Source organism: Anneissia japonica, unplaced genomic scaffold (assembly GCF_011630105.1).
Source record: "Anneissia japonica isolate Jap-2015-1 unplaced genomic scaffold, ASM1163010v1 scaffold287736_len1891122_cov214, whole genome shotgun sequence".
Classification (NCBI taxonomy): domain Eukaryota; kingdom Metazoa; phylum Echinodermata; class Crinoidea; order Comatulida; family Comatulidae; genus Anneissia; species Anneissia japonica.
The window spans coordinates 989,082-1,008,372 of NW_022756106.1; the positions used below are offsets into that span (position 1 = coordinate 989,082).

The window sequence follows — 19,291 nt, forward strand, 5'->3', positions numbered from 1 at the left end:
ATTTGGGTTGTAGAGGCGGAGTCCAGTATTGTGAAACAGTCCTCATTGGCTGATTGTTTACAGTGACGTGAACTTTTCAGATGCTTTAATATATGCGAGTTTCCATCCAGTGTTAGGTGCTCACGCATATCACTTCATATAATTAATCTAAAATATAATAATTGTTATTATTAATAAATATTCATTCTTTCTTTCTCAATTATCGATATTGCAGCCTAAACCAGGTGAAAAACCTATTGTGATGGAACACAAACATACACCAGAGTTTATTGATACCAGCAATATCAAAGAAGAGAAGGGGGAAAATCATTCGGGATCTGGCAGTGGTGATGGGTTTGTATCCCCAGGCTCAAACATCAAACCCCCATTGGCCAAGAAACGTAAGCTCAGTAAATGAACACTAGAACTACAGTATATTCTGCAGTGTTTGTATGACATAAATTCCTTGAGAATGGTGAGAGGTGCCCTTCTGTTACTCTTACGTTGATGGTGATTGCAATCAACAAACAATTATTATAGATGATGTTAGCACAGAAGTCAGGTCAGAAAAGCATATCCTGGATGGATGACCGTGGTTTATGCCACTTTTGCTGCTCCTCGGCAATGTACTGGATTTTGATTTTATTTATTTTAGGAAAAGGAATTACTGATATGTCTATAAATATACTATATGTACATGTATCTATCTTAGCTCCAACTTGCCAATATTTAATGCACAGATAGAAGCTGTTGGCACATCGGTCGTGGCTTGGACTCCCAACCTTAAGTTTTGGGGTTCGAAACTCTCGCTGTGCAAGTCGCTTGTTTCCTTGGGCAAGGTACTTTATGGTTGTCTCTCTCCACCCAGGAGTACTAGTGGGTACCTGGTAGGTTCAAACAACCATGCGCTGATTACAGCTGCAACATTATGGGGCATGAGTGTTGTGTTCCATGTTCTTGATCCAGTGACCAGGGTAATAATGTAAAGCGCATAGAGGTTAGTGTACAATATGCACTAAATAAGTCAACAATTATTATTATTATTATTATTATTACATTCAACACCACTACATCCTATCAGGTACACGTTTATTCTTCTGTGTGGAGACAAAAACATAGATAAGTGCTTTTTTTAACAGTTAAATGTATTGTTTACCTTCAGATGATTCAATAATAAAGACACCTAATCCAAGATATACATCTAAGTTCTCTTGAAATATCTGAAACTAAATACAAGAAAAACATCTGTCTTTAAAACCTCCAGAAGAAAAAAACAAGTTTTGACATCATGTACAACTGATTTTTTTTAAAGACACATAGAGTGATATTTTTTAAATATTTAAAAACTAGATGGAAAAATGTTTTTTATTTATATTACATCAACAATTTATCATTCTTACCAAGAATTGAAATGCCGACCTTGGTAGTAGCTCTGCCGTCTTGGCAACAACTTCTAAACAGTTACATAAAAAATGCTGCCACTCTGTTTCAGCCTATAAAGAGAATCATTCACATCAATAGAGCACACCCATCTCAACCCCACCATGGTTGTGGCAGAGGTGCAAAAATTGTGGGAAATAGTACCTTTCATGGCCGGAAATGTCACTTTTATATAGTAACATTCGTCATCATCACATCACCATTATAGTAAAAATGAAGCGCCAACAAATTTCTCATGATCTTTTATCATCGATTTTCTGCAACCATAGAGTCCATTTTTAATGTATTTACTTTACTTTACTTACTTCAAAGCCGCGAGTTCACACCTACGTCAACCCCATCATGGTTGAGGAATAACACCTCAAATTGGCCGGAATGACACTGTTATATAGTAATCATGTCACCATGATCTTTTAACTGCAATTTTCGGCAATAATAAAAATCTAATTAACTTCTGTATTGTACCATAAAAAATGGAACTTAATTGTCTTTGATGTATTTATTTTAATTTACCTACTTCGTGTGCCGAAAACCAATCTTATACTTTTTCTCATACTTCACAAATTATACATTACAGATAATTCAGATGTTAGTGGGTAGAGATACCGAAATCTTGCTATAAGATATGATGTTACAGTACTGTACTTTGGCTGTACAGCGCTCTTTCGTTAAAACCTGGGTCATTATTTATGCAGTTCAATTCAACAACTTCCAGGCATCTTCTTTACTTATGAAATTACGTTGCGGTTGAAAAGTAAGAGTTACCAAACCCACCTTAAAAATATGTGGGGGACGTGTCCCCCATCTTCCCATGATCTGCGCCCATGCTGGTAACCAGTAGAGCCACTACATGGTCCCCTCAAGGGGCGGACACAACTCCATGGTTTGAAAAAATGGCTCCTCTGCCGGGAAATGGCACCCACATACTTTACAAAAATTTCTCACTTTAAAAGGGTGATAAATTTTAATTGCAAGTAATTAGGGTCGGATTGACCATTATTACCTTTGTGTCACATAACAGCCTATATACTGTTTCTATCTGAGTTTATTATTATTATTATTATTATTATTATTATTATTATTATTATTATTATTATAATGATCAACATCATCCTCCTCATCATCATAAAGGAATGGCGCATTAGAAAAAGTATTCAATTCATTAATTGTTTTTTATACCACTCCAGGTGGCGTTTTATATATAAACATTACTCAATGGACTACATCTAACGGAACCTGGAGTTTTAGGTGACCCCTCCACATTTGGTATGATCCTTACATCTTATGTTCCTATATGAGGACTTATTATTTACATATTTATTTATATAGCATTTCAAAAGACGGTTTAGATTTTCCCTACATCCTATCTTGATTTATATATATATACACACACACACATATACACATATATATACATACATATATATATATTGAAGATTGGGTTTGCATGTATGCTCCAAGTGAAATAAAATGCAAAAGCAATGAAAAAACGGTGTACAATCATCGAAAGTTGACTTGCGGAACACAAATTTATTAAGCTATAACAAAATCAAACGGATATCCGTACATATATATATACACATATATATATATATACACACACACACATATATATATATACATACATATACACATACATATACACACACACACACATATATATATATATATATATATATATATATATATATATATACGATAAAATAAGAAAGGCTATATAGGCAAATTTGCCTGGTTCAATAGACTCGGGTCAGCTCCACAGCTCCAGCATGTAACAAGGATTGGGTTCCGTCCTGGTGAACTTGGTATTCATGGTCACTTTGCAACAATTCGTGAAATGGAGTGTCGCCATACTGTTACACAACAACAAATATAATGTGTAATCAATGGCAGGTACCTCATATGCACACAAACTTTTTTATTTGCTAAAAGCATTAACATAAACAATAAATAACAATATAATGTAATCTAATACCTGCCAAATATGTAATATAATTAAACAATCATCTTAGTTTATTTGTATAGTAATAATAATAATAGTGTAGTTTTATATCTTCGCCCCTAAGGGTCCCTTCATGTCTGTGCTACCCAGTAACCTGCTACCAGCAACTCTCTATCTACCTACATACCTACCCACCCAATCAAACAATGAAGATGTGTATAAGAGTATACACATATCCTTCCTTTAAAATTTTGTTACAAATACTATTACAGAATAAGAAATAAGATGTTCGTTTTCTTTGTTCTTTTTTTATTAAAGGAAAATAATTAATTTCATTTGTGTTCATACATTAAACATCACACCACACTCAGTTAAAAAACTCAAAGAAACAGTACAGGTGTGAAAGCAATATCAAAAGTAATATGTATTCTAATGGTGGTAATGGTTTAATTTTTAAAGCTAATGAATTCCATCTGTGTACTAACATAATATCACATATGCTTAGTTCAGAAAGTCTGTGTAACACTGTTTTGAATAAAACCATAAACATTTACTTTTTAAACTTTGTTATTTCTGACTTCTTTAGCAATTGTTATTTCATATCTTACATTTCTAAAATATTTTTGGCACAATATTTTATATTTAATACACAGAAGTTATACAAACACCTTTTGTATGCATTTGTGGAAATCCAGACTATTTTTGTTGTCAAAGTTTTGCCAAGAGTAATCTACCTTCATCAACCAATCAGTAGGCTACTCAGGAAAAATGATTGCCAACACTTTGAATCTCATTTATTATCGACAGAATACAACAACAGAGTTTTTTTTTTGACATCACTAAACAAAATAGTATTTTAGTCAATACAATTAATGACAAACCATGACAACAAAATGAAGCCTGTGTTTTACCCTAAGCTAACGTGGCCCCTAAGTGTCAACGTGGTGGCCTAGGCCAACCGTTCATGTATCAACAATCTATAAAAAGTCTGTGCCCAAGTGCTGGTAAATCTATTACTACAATTTTCGTAGTATTGATAAATTATAGACACACATGCCAAATAATTGAGAGCCTATTCTATTATATAACTCTATTTAATTGGTTATTTAATTTTTCATATGAAAAACACGATAATTACAGAATAGAATGCTTCAATTTAAGTTACATATATAAAAAATAGGCACTTCAATTGTGCATAATATAAATCTAAAATAATTAGCTTTTTCAAATTAAATATAAATCAAATAGCTGACGAAGAAAAACATTGTGACAACAAAGTGTATATATTTTTTAAATAAATAAGTACATATGAGGTGATATAAAAATTCAAGGGTTTATTTTAAATGCACTAGCCCGTAAAACAAAGACTGTGTGTCTCGCAGTAGTTCATCAGGGGTGTCGAATTCCGCGATCTTGCCCGAGTCCATTACGATCACCCGGTCACTGTCCCGGACTGTGTTGATACGGTGGGCGATAGTTAAGACTGTGTTCTGGCGAAATTCCGTGCGAATGGTGTCTTGAAGGAGTTTGTCGGTGTCGTGGTCGATGCTTGCTGTGGCCTCATCAATGCACAAAATCTTTAAATAAAAATAGTAGAGCTGAATAAATGCATTAATAATAATAGTGTAGATAATAATTATAAAACAAAATTGTGTGTCATCATCATAAATGCGAATAGCCACATCATAGAATATTAAACATTTAAAATATTCTCTCTAAGACCTAAGGATTATTCTCAATGATAAATTGTGTCAGGCTGCGTTGTATGATGATGAGTCGGCCTTTAAATGAGCAATTGAATTTTTTTTCAGGATTTACCATTGACAGAACATCTATGAATAAAATAATAATAATAACAACAATAATAATAAAAATAAAAATAATATTTATAAGATCTAAGTTTAATTTCTACTGATAAACTACTACTTTACAATGAAGTGAATATTCAATCCATTGACAGAATATCTAAGAATAAATGATAATAGTAATAATAACAATAATAATAATAATAATAATAATAATAAAAATAATATTTATAAGATCTAACTTTAATTTATACTGATACACTACTACTCTACAATGAAGTAAATATTCAATCCATTGTTGCAACATCAACCTTACAAAAAAAATTTAAAAATTTCAAGCTATCTTACCTTTGCCCTTGTCAGCATTGCTCTGGCTAAGCAAACTAACTGACGTTGACCTGCTGAAAAATGACGACCTTTTTCCGCAGCTTCCCCTTCCAATCCCCCTAAATCTCGAACCACTTCCCTCAGATGGCACTTCTCCAAGATGGACCATAATTCAGCATCTGAATAGTTTCCCTTTGGATCAAGATTTTCTCTGATTGTGCCGCAAAATAAGAATGGATCCTGCGGGATGATAGCTAGTTTAGACCTGAAGAGACATTGAACGTTGACAATCAGGCGGATCCATATTTAATAACTGTTATTCATTTAAAATATTATACATGTTATCAGTCAATTATTATCATCATTATCAATTTTAATCAATCAAACAATGACAAACAGAAAACACAGCATCTTTCTTGTCATTATGATGATCATAATTATTATAATCATCATATACTTAATATTACCATTATCAAGCAGGTGTAACAATGCACCATTATTATCAGTAAATGACTAAAAATAAATAAAAATAATCCAACAAAAACACAAATAAAAATAAAATATTAAAAAAAATAATAACCTTAGATCTTGAACTTGAATATGTGAGATGTTGGTGCCATCTACGGTGATGTAACCATCCTGAATTTCAACCATTCGGAACAAGGCTTGGAAAAGGCTGGATTTTCCCGAACCTGTCCTTCCAACAATGCCAATCTTTTCTCCTGGTCCTGTTGTGAACGTGACAGAATTCAGAGCATTGGGTAGATGACGTCGATAAGAAAAACTGACCCCATTAAAACATATTCGACCTAGAGATGGCCATTGAACTGGAGTCTGAATTAAAATGAATCATAAAAATTATTGCATATTCAGTTATTTCTAATATAAATCATGTAGCATGTACATAAGGCAGAATGTAAATGATTTTAATACAATTAGCAAATTCAAATTCTGGCAATAAGCTGCCATCTGTAGTAATAAACAGTAACCAGCAGAAAGTTGTAGCAACAAGTAATAACCTGCAGCTAAGCTATAGTGACTAGTAGCAAGCAGCAAGCTGTAGTAACCAGTAGAAACCAGCAACAAGCCTATACAGTAACCAGGAGCAACCAGCAACAAGCTGTAGTAACAAGGAGCAACCAGCAAGAAACTGTAGCAACAAGTAACAGCCTGCAGCAAGCTGTAGTGACAAGTAGTAACTAGTAACAAGCTAGAGTATTCAGGAGCAACAAGCTGTCGTAACCAAGAAAAAGTAGTATCAAGTTGTAGTAATCAGGAGCAGCGCAGCAAGCTGTAGCAATAAGTAACAACTTGTAACTAGCAGTAGTGACCAGTAGCAACCAGTAGCAATCTGTATTAACTAGTAGTAACCAGCAGCAAGCTTTAGTATCAAGTAGCAACCACTAGCAAGCTATAGTAATAAGTAGCAACAAATCACAACATGTAGCAATCTGCATCAAGCATACAAAAAAAACTGCATCTTACATAGATCAATGCATTTTGACTTTCTTGAGGCACCTCATTGATGTAATGCATAATACGTTCAACGCTAACCATCTGCTTCTCTGTTTCAGTGAATGAGGTTATGACGCCCATCAGCTGCCCGGTGATTCCAAGAATGTAGGAGATGGCTAGGCCAACAAGTCCTGCAAGTAACCAAACATGAAAATAATAGAATGTTGTTGTACATATGTTTAGGCAAGTTTCTGAACCTTTCCCTGTATATCATTTTTAGTGAGCCGTTGTAGAGGTGCTTGTCACCTGTTGGCTTGTATCCATTAAATTAAATAAATTAAAAAAATAAATAAATATTTACCTTCCCTATCTGTATAAGGCACTATTCCCTCCGGCCATTGGATACAGAATCAATCATACAAAACATGTAACCTCCCCCACTCCCTGGGGAGTATTCCTAGTTATGTTTGCAATCACCAATTACATTCAGAATCATTAAACTCCACCCACAAATTGGTACCTATTTATACTCATGAATGAAGAGAGTAAACTTTAGCTAAGATGGTTTTGCCAAAGGACAGTACCGTGTCTAAAAAAGCTCACAGCCCTGGTCGCCTCCCCCTCATATTGAAAAAGTTCAAAGCAAATTATTCATGCTCAAGTTGAAGTATCAGGCCATCCCTCACTTCACCTTCGCACCCCCATCTCAAGAATCCTAGATACACCACTACCCAAGGACACAAGCAGTCCAAAACCTTTTGACTGTAAGGCACAGTTTTAACGTTATGCAACATTTGCTGAATTAGCAACATTTCTAAAACCTCACCAGGGTTTATACCGCCATTGTGATGCTCCAAAACTGACAGCAATCCTACAGCTCCAACCATGACCACGCCTAACAACTGAAGCCAAAATCCCAGCCACATTGTCACAGCTTGACTGCAGAAATCAGCACGCTGGTTCTGCTCAAGTCTTGTCAGATTCTCCTTTTCAAACCTTTGGAGTATCATAAAAAAATAAACCGATTCAATTATTTTAAATTCTGAAGAAAACAGCATGAATAATTCAGGTGTGTACTGTCACACTTTAATTTTCATATTGTTCTGTCAGTTTTTTTGTAATGTATAAATTGTACAGTATGAAATTGAATAAATAAAATATAAATAAATATATATATATGTCACAATCTAACATTTAGCAGGTGTGTCTATACATAAGGAAGCAATACAATTCACTGCAACTAATCAATAGCTGGCAAGCTCAGAATGTTTAATAAGGATTGGATTGATGAGTATATGCTCACAAGTACAATAACATTAACACTTCAAATGAACATCTCTAAAGGTTAGAGAGTGGTATGTTGGAATGGTACGTAGCTGAATTATCTCCACTGTGTAGGTGATACCTTCATTCCTGATGATGACATAATTAATGTCGAAATATTGAATCCCAACACGATGGCGTGTATTTCAATACTTGGAGTATGTATTATACTTTCTTATCTGAGATTAATCAGTGGACCTTTCGGTGTATGTGACTGTTACAAGCTACAAGAATTGTGGTGAGCCCTCTAATACTTACCGTTCAGATGCTCGTAATGCCCTGATTGTCATCAGGCCAGCAAGACTTTCAGAGAAATGTGCATAAATTGGTGAGCGTGTAACACTTGTTACACGTTTCAACTCTCTTGATGTTTTTCGGTAATATTTCTTAAAGACAAAAGGAAACATTACAGATGTTACATTATTGTAATGATGTTAATGATAAGGGATGATAATGATATAAAATATGTATTATAAGACATAATACATATTTTATATGTATTATGTCTTATAATACATATTTTATATCATTATCATGCATTATAAGACATAATGTAAAATGATGATGATTATGATGGTGACGAAGATACTAAGGATGATCATAATAATAATAATAATAATGATATTGATAATGAATATGATGAAAGAATACCAACCTGTATAAGGTAGTACACCAGGAATATGGGTACTAGCACCAGAATGAACCATGGTAAAGTATAGCAGGTGATGATGATGGTACCAAGAATACCAAACACCTGAGCCAAGAATATATTCAGCATGAACGGTAAATCTTTATCTATACTGTAAACATCGGATGAGAACCGATTTAGGATCCTTCCAATCGGTGTTTCTCCAAAAAATGAAATTGGCGCTTGCAGGATTCTGTTAAATACGTCGTCGTGTATCAGCTTTGTGGCGCATAAACCTCCATACGCAAATAAAAATGCTCGGAGAAGAGTAAAGACAGAGTTTGCAACAGCTAATCCGCCGTAAATACCGAGGTAGAATCTTAAGTTGTCTGTGGCTGTTGTTAGATTCTTTGGCGTTATTGAGGAATTGGAATAAGTATATTGTACTTCAACAGACCTACAAATATTTAAAAAAAATATGCTTAATTCTTTGAATTAGAAAAATTTGCATGACTTTAAAAATGTTATATAAATTTAAAAACTTGTAGGACTTGATTCAGGACCATGGGTTTGGAAGGTAAACATCTTAACAACAATTCGGTAGCTCCATTCTCCTCCATCAACATTGCAAGTAGACTGGGTTCCAGTCCCTAATCTTTGTCTTAATCAGTTGAAATGCTTAAGAATAAATTGATTTTGGCACAAATGGCGTTCCATATTACTTATTTGCATGGCGTTCCATAGTATACTTTTTTTTTTTTTTTTTCTCATTTTTTTTTTTTTTTTAACTTATTCTCATCAAAAAAGTTTCTCAACATGAACTGACGCTGGTGGTGCATTCCGAAATGCGCTAATATTACGAAAAATCCATAAATTAGAGACTTGTGGCAAGTCTACATTGCAAGATTTGAACACAGAACCCTAGGATTGGAAGGCAAGCACCTTAACCACCAAGCTATTCAACTCCACTCCATCAACAATGCAGGATTTAAACACAGGATCCTAGGACTGGAAGTGAAGCATCTTAATCAGCATTCTGTAACTCCCCCTACCTTTGTTTGTAGCCCAATGTCTCCTGGTCTGCTGAATGCGTTACCCAGAATGCCAACCACCAATCATTCACATTTCTTGAAGCTGAAAATGAAATATATTACAAGTTAACAATTCTAGGGGCATCATGGTCTAAAATATATTCCTGCGTTTAAAATAATAATAAATTATTGTGTATGTTAAAAGTTATAAAACCTTGTATAAAAATAGGCTCCTAATACTAGGAGAATGAGTATACTGCAGGAACTAGGCCAAATTACTCTAAGATAGTCTATTATCAGACAAGATGCTATCAGCCATTGGTCATCTGTCAGAATGTAGGACCAATTACCAACTCGCTTATAAAAAACTACATTCACTCTGTACTTGGCATGTCTGTCAAATGAAATGAACTGAAATGAACAACGTTTACACATTCCCTTTTACAGGAAAATTCCATGAACATTAACACATTCAATTTTATATAAAACTCCATGAACATTAAAACATTCCATTTTACATAAAAATTCCATGAACATTGACACATTCCATTTTACATAAAAATTCCATGAATATTAACACATTCCATTTTACATAAAAATTCCATGAATATTAACACATTCCATTTTACATAAAAATTCCATGAACATAACACATTCCATTTTACATAAAAACTAAACTACCACAGCATAGAGTATATCTGTGCAAGCGCAGTGTACTAAAAAATATAAGACTATTTAAATGAACTTTGAAGGAATAACGACACTAGATGTTAGTTACCTTGCATAAAGAACAAAGATATGAATACAGCAACTGCTAAAACATTGCCTACAGCCTTCCAATAAGCATGATACACATCCAGCTTCACAACGCCTTTATCCTGTTCTTCCTCTTGTATCAGTTTATCGCTGGTGTCGTCGATGTGTTCGTCACCACCAGTCAAATCATCCTTCTCGTCGTGCAGTGTATCCCCACTCCCACTTGCAGCTGGCGTTAGGCCATCTTCACTCAAATCAAATTCATTGAGAACTGTTGATGGTGGGCCTACAAAAATAATAGTAAATATATTAACATTACCATCACCATAATTACCTACTTACCAACATCTAAAATGGTACTGCTCTTACCAAAATCATTATCAAAATTATAGTCATCTCAATCATCACCATCATAAAACCATAACCATCAGATTCATTAAAATAATTCTCACGACCACAATAATCATCAAAATCATCATCTATAACATTATCATCAGTACCACAATCAGAAAAAAATGATCATAATTTTCATCATCAAAAGCTTCGTCAATTCCAGCCAATTTCCATCATCGTTACAATACCATCACCATCCATCACTCTTCCTTACCGATAGATGTTATGGTACCATTTGCCATAGCAACCACGACATCAGCTTGCCAAAGGTATCTGATGTGGTGGGTGCAAAGGATTCTGGTCTTTTCTCTCAGAATTCCCAAGATGCATTTGTTGAACAGGTGGTCACCAACGTGAGCATCAACAGCAGATAGAGGATCATCCAGTAGATAGATATCTTTATCCTAATCCCACAATACACAGATTAATAAGAATTAATAAAGAATTATATGGATTATTAAAGATTAATAACACCATTTGAAAACTAAAATGTCATGTAAAAATAATTAAAATTGTTGGTGATTATAACAATGATACTAATAAAATTATATTCATCACAAGTTAATAATAAGGATGACATTACTGTTATTTATAATTATTACTCTTTTAGGAATATCAATATTATAATGTATAAAATGAATTAAAAAAGAACAGCAACAATGATAATAATTTAATTACATTAAAAAAATATTACCAAAATAATAATAAAAACTAAATAGTAAAAAAGAATGATCATATGTAACAATAATAAACTATGATTAAATAAATGCCCGAATAAGCGCCACAGCTTTCATAACATTTTTGGAGGCTTCAGTGCGGCGCTTATTCGAAAAAAGCATTAAAAAAAAAATATTGCTATTTTCTGACCTGATAGACTGCTCTAGCTAGTGCAACCCTTGCCTTCTGACCACCGCTTAAGTTTACGCCATTCTCACCAATTTCTGTCTTGTCACTTGCTGGAAGGATCTACATAAACCAAAATATAAATGATTGAAAAACAACAGCATTTTTAATGAAGAACAGCCTGCAAAATTCCCAACATGCCCTTAATTATCATCATTATACCTTTACTATAATTACTTATCATCCTCATTATAGACAATCGCATTAAGTGCTATATAAGAACGACATATTATTATTATTATCACACTACATCCGTTGCTGTCATTATCATTATCACTGATTTGGAAGCCTACCTTAAGATCTTCAATCAAAGCACAAGCCTGTAGAACAGCATTGTATCTCTCATTATCATACTCTTCACCAAACAGTATATTATCCCTGAGTGTTGCATGCTGTATCCAGGACTCTTGGGCAGCTAGGCCAAAGCCTTCCTCCAAGCTTGACACCCATGTTGACCCTCTATCATGGTTCATCTCGGCCATTAGAGCTGCAAGCAAAGAGCTCTTTCCACAGCCTACTGTTCCGATTACCCCTATAAGCTGACCCTATTATTAGGAATAAAATAATAAATACTGCATTAGAATCCAATAATATATCTTTATTTGAAAAGTTACACAAAAAAAACAATACACCTTGTGGCCAAAAGGCCATATTGCATATATATACATGTGTCAAACAGCAATAAATTAACAAAAGCTACAAAAAAAAAAAAAAAAATATCAAAAGGTAAAATATAGAAAAGAATGGATTTCAATGGAGGAGCACTGTTGCAAAAATCAGTTTACTGCTGCTTGTTGTGAATTTTAATATTAAAAGTATGAAATTGGACTCTTAACTAGCCTATTTGTTTTAACTTTCAGCTCAGAGATGTGATGAGCATTATGTAAGTCTTTTCCATGAGATTCAAGTCTGGTTGTTAATAAAATATTATTAAAATGCATAGATGTGGTAAATATTTAAAAAAACAAAAAACTACAAATACAAATTTAGGGACCACAGTGGAAATAAGTTGCTTTTTGTACTTTTCTGTGTTTTTATCCTTGAATGTTTTTACTTGTAATTACTTCAGAATGAATAAATAAAATAAAAAAATAAATATCAAATATCTGTTATAAATAAATATCAAATATTTATTTATAACAGATATCAAATATCTGTTATAAATAAATATCAAATAAATAAATAAATAAATATCAAATCAATAAATAAATATAAAATAAATAACAAATAAATAAATATCAAATATCAAACTAATTACAACTATCTGTTGAATTATGAGTTAGAATTGTGGTTTATAGAGAGTATTAAGTTATTGGTAAGTTTCTCTGGAGACATCACATCATGTTTCACTCAGTTCGGTTAAGTGAGCAGGGTTTTCATATCACTTGATAAACAAAATAAATCCATGACCCTACTCTACCTTAAAGGCCGATAAGTTGATGTCTGTTAGAGATAGCGTTCCAGCTGGCTTTGCCATTCCATCCCCTTCCACATCAGATCTTTCTACTGCATTTGATTGGTCAGACATATTTGGACTTCGATATTTACCCCAATTGTAGTGTCCATTTTGAATCTGGACATCAAGTACTGATTGGTCGCCATTCATTGGGCCTGAGAAACAGAGCAAAGATTTTAAAAAACTACAGTATATTCATAAACCAAATAAATTATCCTAAATTTACTAAGTGAAACCTACAAATATGTAAGTTTTGTCAAAGATGATATCTTAGTGAAGCCATAGTATGGTTACATTTTCAATATAAAAATAAACGAAATTAATGAGAAGACAAGTGGTACTATTATTTTAACATTCAACTTACCTGGCTTGTAATACTTATTGAGATCATTATCTTCAAGTTGAAGGAACGACTCCACCCTACGAGCTGATACCCAGGCCTCAATGACACCGTTGATGACCCAAGGAAATGCATTTAATGGGCCAATCAGCATGTTGAATAGAGCAACACTTGTAAAAACCTTTAAGGATAAATAACCATATATTTATTTATATAGGATTAAGATAGGACCAGGATTTGTGTCAATCAGTTTAGCTAGTGATTTGGTCCACTTTGGTTTACCCTGGTCTCTCAAAATTTTAGTTGTTTATTTTTTGTAGCTTTCTGTTATGTACATAATGTTGTTTAAAAGACCCAATAAATAATGAAATGAAACTATAGGTATTATGAATGCTCTCTGTTACTGTCTCAAACACCTCACCATACTGTACATATATAGTGACAAAAAAACACAATGCTCTCCCCCTACCTTGAAACTACCCCCTGACAATTCACAACAATCACTAAAGTTTTTACCTTCGCTGCTGTCAAGCTGCCTCCTATACCAGCATATGTTGTGAATGTTAAGATGGAGATGAGGACAGGTGTGGTAGCCCAGAAGTAGACACACCAAGCATCCAGGTACTTAATGCCTTTCAGACTGTCCAGTTCCAAAGAACGCAGCCTGTTGACTTTCTCCTGGAAACTCAGTTCCCAAGCGTAGAATTTGATCACACGTATTCCACTCAGGATCTCACTCATAAGCTGCACGAAAAGATGTAGTGAGCCAATCATGAAACATCAACACTGACCAATAGAATTTATCTAGCATATGAATACAGTACATGTCCACTTGCATAAAATTTAAAAAATTAAAAAATAATTTTAAAAAAAATTTAAAACAAGCAGTAAGAAATTTTTTAGTTTAAACTGCGCATGCCCATGGTAAAGGTCAGTCGACATAAACTATAATTTAACATACACATAGGCTAGGCCTAAGATTAGAGCGGCCTTTGGAATTGTCTGAAAATAGTAAACTGTGATGTGATGCATAGTTTAAAGAATACTTGCATCAACTAATATCTATAGTAAAGACAAAGAACTGTTACTTATAGCTTCCTAAATATTTACTGTAAAAGGCTGTGCCTGTTTGGAGGCCTATGTTGTGTGTGATATGTGATTGTTGGTTTACCTTATGGACTATACAATACTTGTGACCTAATCCTTGCTAATCAGTTGTAAACTTTTTAAAGTTACCATACACATGATGTTCTATACATGTTTATATCAGGGTTCGCTCACTACATACCTTCACTCTGTCATCTTTCTGCTTCATCATACTCTCGTTGTAGCCTTGAATTTTTACCGTCAGCCATTTGTTGACTGGAATAAGCAGCAACACGAAGCCTAGCCCCGTCAAAAATGCGAGTCCAACTTGCTGATGCAGCAAATACAAAGCCACCACTATTTGGAATGGAAGACTCCAGAACTGATGGAAGCTTGAGCAGAAATTGACAACCCTGTCCGTATCTGTGCTCATAAAATTCACAATCTCTCCTGTCGTAAACTTAGACATCGTGGCCATGTTAACACGCACCGATTTGCGGTAAATCGTACTTATCAATGCGCCCCTAACTTTCACTTGGATCTTACTGACTTGGTAGTTGAAATGTAATCCTAGGAATGCTCCAAGCAATGTTGAAAAAAATAACCCCATTGCATAATAATAGCCATCAGATGTTGATTCCCCGCTGTTTTCTATATACGACACCAACGCATGTAGAAAGATAGGCCCGGCAAAACCAATGCAATCCTGAATGAATTTAACGATTCCTAAAAAGTAGAACTTCAGTCCAAATGCTTTGTTCAAACAACTGATAAGTTTGTACTTTCCATGTTTTTTATTGGCGGAGGAAGAATATATGACGCACGGCTGATCAGTTAAACCGTTTTCTTCCGGAACATGACCATTACTCTGATCTTGTACACTTTTGGTGTCAAAAATGTTACTGCAAATTTGTTGAAACTTCCTAGAAACTATCTGTGGTCTTAATTGAGATGGCAATTGAAAAACATCATCTGGTTTAGAGATCTGTCCTTTTGACCCCTTTAACATTAATGGTTGAACCCAGGCAAACACCAATTTTGAAAAAATGCTAGCTCCATCTTCTGCGACCCCTAGTTCAATATGCTTACCTGGCAGCGCAGGTGGGCTGGTACCATATCTCCTTTGCCTTCTGGTACCGAGCAGGCTTGACGACTCATCCTCCTCATCGACATCATCCTTTTCAGCTTCATTGATACTTGACGAATGGGTATTATCAGGCGGTAAATAAAATGGCCGAACATGAGTGGGCCCTGGAATCAGTGTAACAAAATACAGAACCTGAAGAGTGACAGTTGTTATGATGATCCCTAGAGCTAACTGCATATCAGTTTTATTATGTGTATATTGTAATATGATTGTCTTCAATTGTATACAATCTGAGACAACAGTCAGCATCCATGCAAGAAGCACTGGAATGGGGCCCCGAACATGCGTAACAGACATCCCACGCATTCGCCAGACAAGGACGCTGTGAATAAGCCAAGAAACTGCACTGAAAGCGGTAGCACAGATGTAAGCGATACTCAAAGATTTTTTAATATAGGCATACAGTAGAATTGTGTTCAGAACAGGAAGTAATATACTGGTTATCGATATGCAGAATCGAATAAATAAACTTCTACATTTTTTTAAAATTGGGTTTGTGCTTTGAAGTTTTCTATCAACATAGACACAGCTAGTTAGTCCAAATATTATGTATGCTGGCAGGATGCATATAAGTTGCTCATAGCAAGCTCCATAGGAATTATAGCCCCAAAATGTATAATTGTTGGTTTCTTTGCTACCATCTTGGCAAAGATCTTGTAGTATTGCCATGGCAACTTAAAGTAAATCCACAAATGGTGACTGTTCTTAAACAGTATCAAAGATTGAGTGCCTGCAAAAAATAATTAAAAATTGTATATGAAATTTGAAAGAAACGTATATTAAGTTAGATACAGTAACTGGAGGAATCATAGTGATGAAGACCCTAACCTAGCCTAATGGAGCAATAATTAATAAAATTCATCTCTGTGCACTTTTTTTTGTAGGACCTTCCCTGCTTAATATACTAGGCCTAATTAATTAGATAGGCCTACAGTATACTTTAATTTACTTTACTAAAATCTTCCTTTAACACTTAATTAGTTTAATATTTATTTATTCAGGTATAAAAAATAACTAAAACAAGCAGCTTGCAGGCTGAAATTGTTGGTTTACATGCCAAAAAAAAACCAAACAAACAAAATAAACAATAAAAGTGTACAAAACTTCAAACATTTTCTTATTCACAAACTTGTCAATGATTTAGTGACATAACAATTATTATTTATACATTTACATAAATAAAATATTATTAAAAACTCATGAATTAGTTACATAAATGATTAATGATCCCTCATACATACAGAAACAAAAAAAAAAATTTAATAAGACAAAAACAGTCCAAAGGAAAAAATCCAACAAGCAAGTAGCATATGCCAAGCTTATGAAATGACTGATATAACAGTCATCTATTAATACTATTACTAGCTAGCCCTACTAATACACCGTTTGTACAATTTTAGACAAGGCCTAGGCTATGCATCGGGGAGAAGGAAATATCCTAGGCCCTAGCTCCGTTTTCTGCCCCTAAGCAAGCGGGCCTAGGCCTAACCTAGTCCAGTTTAGGGATCAACCCTTGCCCTAGCTAGCCTTACCTAGTAAGTCGGTCTAGGTCTAGCCAAGACTAGCATATCATACTAGGCCTAGGTATATGCCGTCCTCGCTTCTTTTCAGTTTGTTTAAGCGTAGCGTTTGATTTAATAAAAGTGTGCTTTACCCTCCTCATTTACCTAGAATAGTGGAGATTTAGGTACACTCCTTCTCCGATCATCCATTCGTTGTTTTGGTTTCTGGACAAAACAGCAAAAAATCAAAACAGCAATGACCACTTTTTTATACCTCCATGGTACAAATACCAAAACGGCAACGGTTACTGAAGCGCGCCGCCGGTTGTTTTTTTTAATTACATATCAAAGATCTTATCTTACATATCCATGACGAATTATTTCGTTATTTTAAAGTCTGATTTTATTATAATTAATTATTATTATTATGATTATTATGATTATGATTATGATTATGATTATGATTATGATTATGATTATGATTATGATTATGATTATTATTATTATTATTATTATTATTATTATTATTATTATTATTATTATTATTATTATTATTATTTTTCTTTCCCGTTTTTTACTTTCATGACATAAATTGTTTAGCCTCATATTATCTGTATTTTAAGGTTTTAATTATTTAAATGTTCACTGGTTTTATATTGTAATTTGTAGGCCTATTCCCCCAATCTTTCTTACTATTGAATTTTTATGTTGTATTGTTGTTATTGTTATTGTTATTATTTTATTGTTGTTGTCATTATTATTATTATTATTATTATTATTATTATTATTATGGTTATCATTATTATTATTATTGTTTTAAGTGTTTTTTCTTTCGCGCTTTTTACTTTTATGACATAAATTGTTTAGCCTCATTTTGTTTGTATTTTAAAGTTTTATTTATTTAAATGTTTTTTTAACTGCTTTTATATTGGGATTCCCCCAATCTTTTTACTATTTAATTTGTATGTTATACTATTATTATTATTATTATTATTATTATTATTATTATTATTATTATTATTATTATTATTATTATTATTATTATTATTATTATTATTATTATTACTATTATCATTATCATTATCATTATCGTTATCATTATTATTATCATTATTATTATTATTATTATTAATGTTCTTCTTTCGCGTTTTTTACTTCTATGACAATTTAGCCTAATTTTCACCGTATTTATCGTTGTACACTTTCATGTTTATAATTTGTTTTATGTAGTGCCACATTGGAATTAATTTGAATCATAATGACCTGTTAATTTTATTTGAGTTGTACTTTTTAATGTTGTTATATATTAGTAACAGCAGTTAAAATAAAACCATCAAATCAAGGTAAATACGAGTTAATAATTAATAAGGTGCGAAATCATGAGGGGTTTTTCAAAGGTAACGCCCATGGAACGTTACTTTCAATAACCTTTTAATTTAAAAAACTATTGTTGATTCGGTGATTCAGTTATTAACTGTGTTGCCTACTGTTTATGGTCAACTGAACACGTCATCAAGCGGGTTCGTTTGGTACAACAACGACTTCGCCATCATCAAGTGCTGTGTACGTTACTTATAATATGGATCATTTTCTATTGATAATTATAAGACAACGTCGTAAATACAAGTGCATGTACTTTTTTCTTCGTTTTTTTTTTTATTGTATTTTTTTATCTGCAATTTTCATGCTTCACAAAATCATGGTAGGACTTTTAAATTTTAATATAATAAAGTTTGATTACCAGGATACTAAAAAGTCCATTTCCCGCGCGTTTGTGC

At 33.4% G+C, this 19,291-nt stretch overlaps 2 protein-coding genes across 4 annotated transcripts in view; one reads left to right on the forward strand and one right to left on the reverse strand.

The window, feature by feature from the left end:
* The window catches only part of LOC117123888 (mediator of RNA polymerase II transcription subunit 6-like), an 11,572-nt gene extending 10,783 nt beyond the window's left edge, over positions 1–789 (forward strand). Inside the window, exon 6 of the mRNA XM_033269945.1 lies at positions 215–789. Coding sequence (XP_033125836.1) covers positions 215–397 — 183 coding nt within the window. The 3' untranslated portion in view covers positions 398–789. The remainder of the gene's footprint in view (positions 1–214) is intronic.
* Positions 790–3,653: 2,864 nt separating this feature from the next.
* Positions 3,654–17,810, reverse strand: LOC117123887 (multidrug resistance-associated protein 7-like). 3 transcript variants are annotated; one of them, XM_033269941.1, is made up of 17 exons: positions 17,679–17,810; positions 15,067–16,741; positions 14,295–14,522; positions 13,803–13,959; positions 13,403–13,593; positions 12,276–12,527; positions 11,947–12,045; positions 11,294–11,483; positions 10,709–10,972; positions 9,952–10,033; positions 8,927–9,356; positions 8,530–8,657; positions 7,775–7,944; positions 6,979–7,139; positions 6,074–6,327; positions 5,515–5,758; positions 3,654–4,938 (listed from the first exon to the last, which is right to left on the reverse strand). In XM_033269941.1, the coding sequence occupies exons 2-17, from the start codon at positions 16,678–16,680 to the stop codon at positions 4,696–4,698; spliced, it is 4,707 nt and encodes a 1,568-aa protein (XP_033125832.1). In that variant the 5' UTR covers positions 16,681–16,741; positions 17,679–17,810; the 3' UTR covers positions 3,654–4,695. The 3 variants fall into 3 exon arrangements, with proteins under 3 accessions (XP_033125832.1, XP_033125833.1, XP_033125834.1); XM_033269942.1 differs by having other exon boundaries at positions 17,666–17,780; XM_033269943.1 differs by lacking the exon at positions 17,679–17,810 and adding an exon at positions 17,544–17,670.
* Between the last annotated feature and the right edge of the window lie 1,481 nt (positions 17,811–19,291).

Excerpts from the sequence above, each read along its gene's own strand:
- LOC117123887 (XM_033269941.1), bottom strand. The coding sequence starts at position 16,680 with ATGGCAATACTACAAGATCTTTGCCAAGATGGTAGCAAAGAAACCAAC. Across the intron at positions 12,046-12,275 it reads CTTTGATTGAAGATCTTAAG|ATCCTTCCAGCAAGTGACAA; the intron begins GTAGGCTTCCAA and ends TGGTTTATGTAG. Across the intron at positions 4,939-5,514 it reads CAATGCTGACAAGGGCAAAG|ATTTTGTGCATTGATGAGGC; the intron begins GTAAGATAGCTT and ends TTTTATTTAAAG.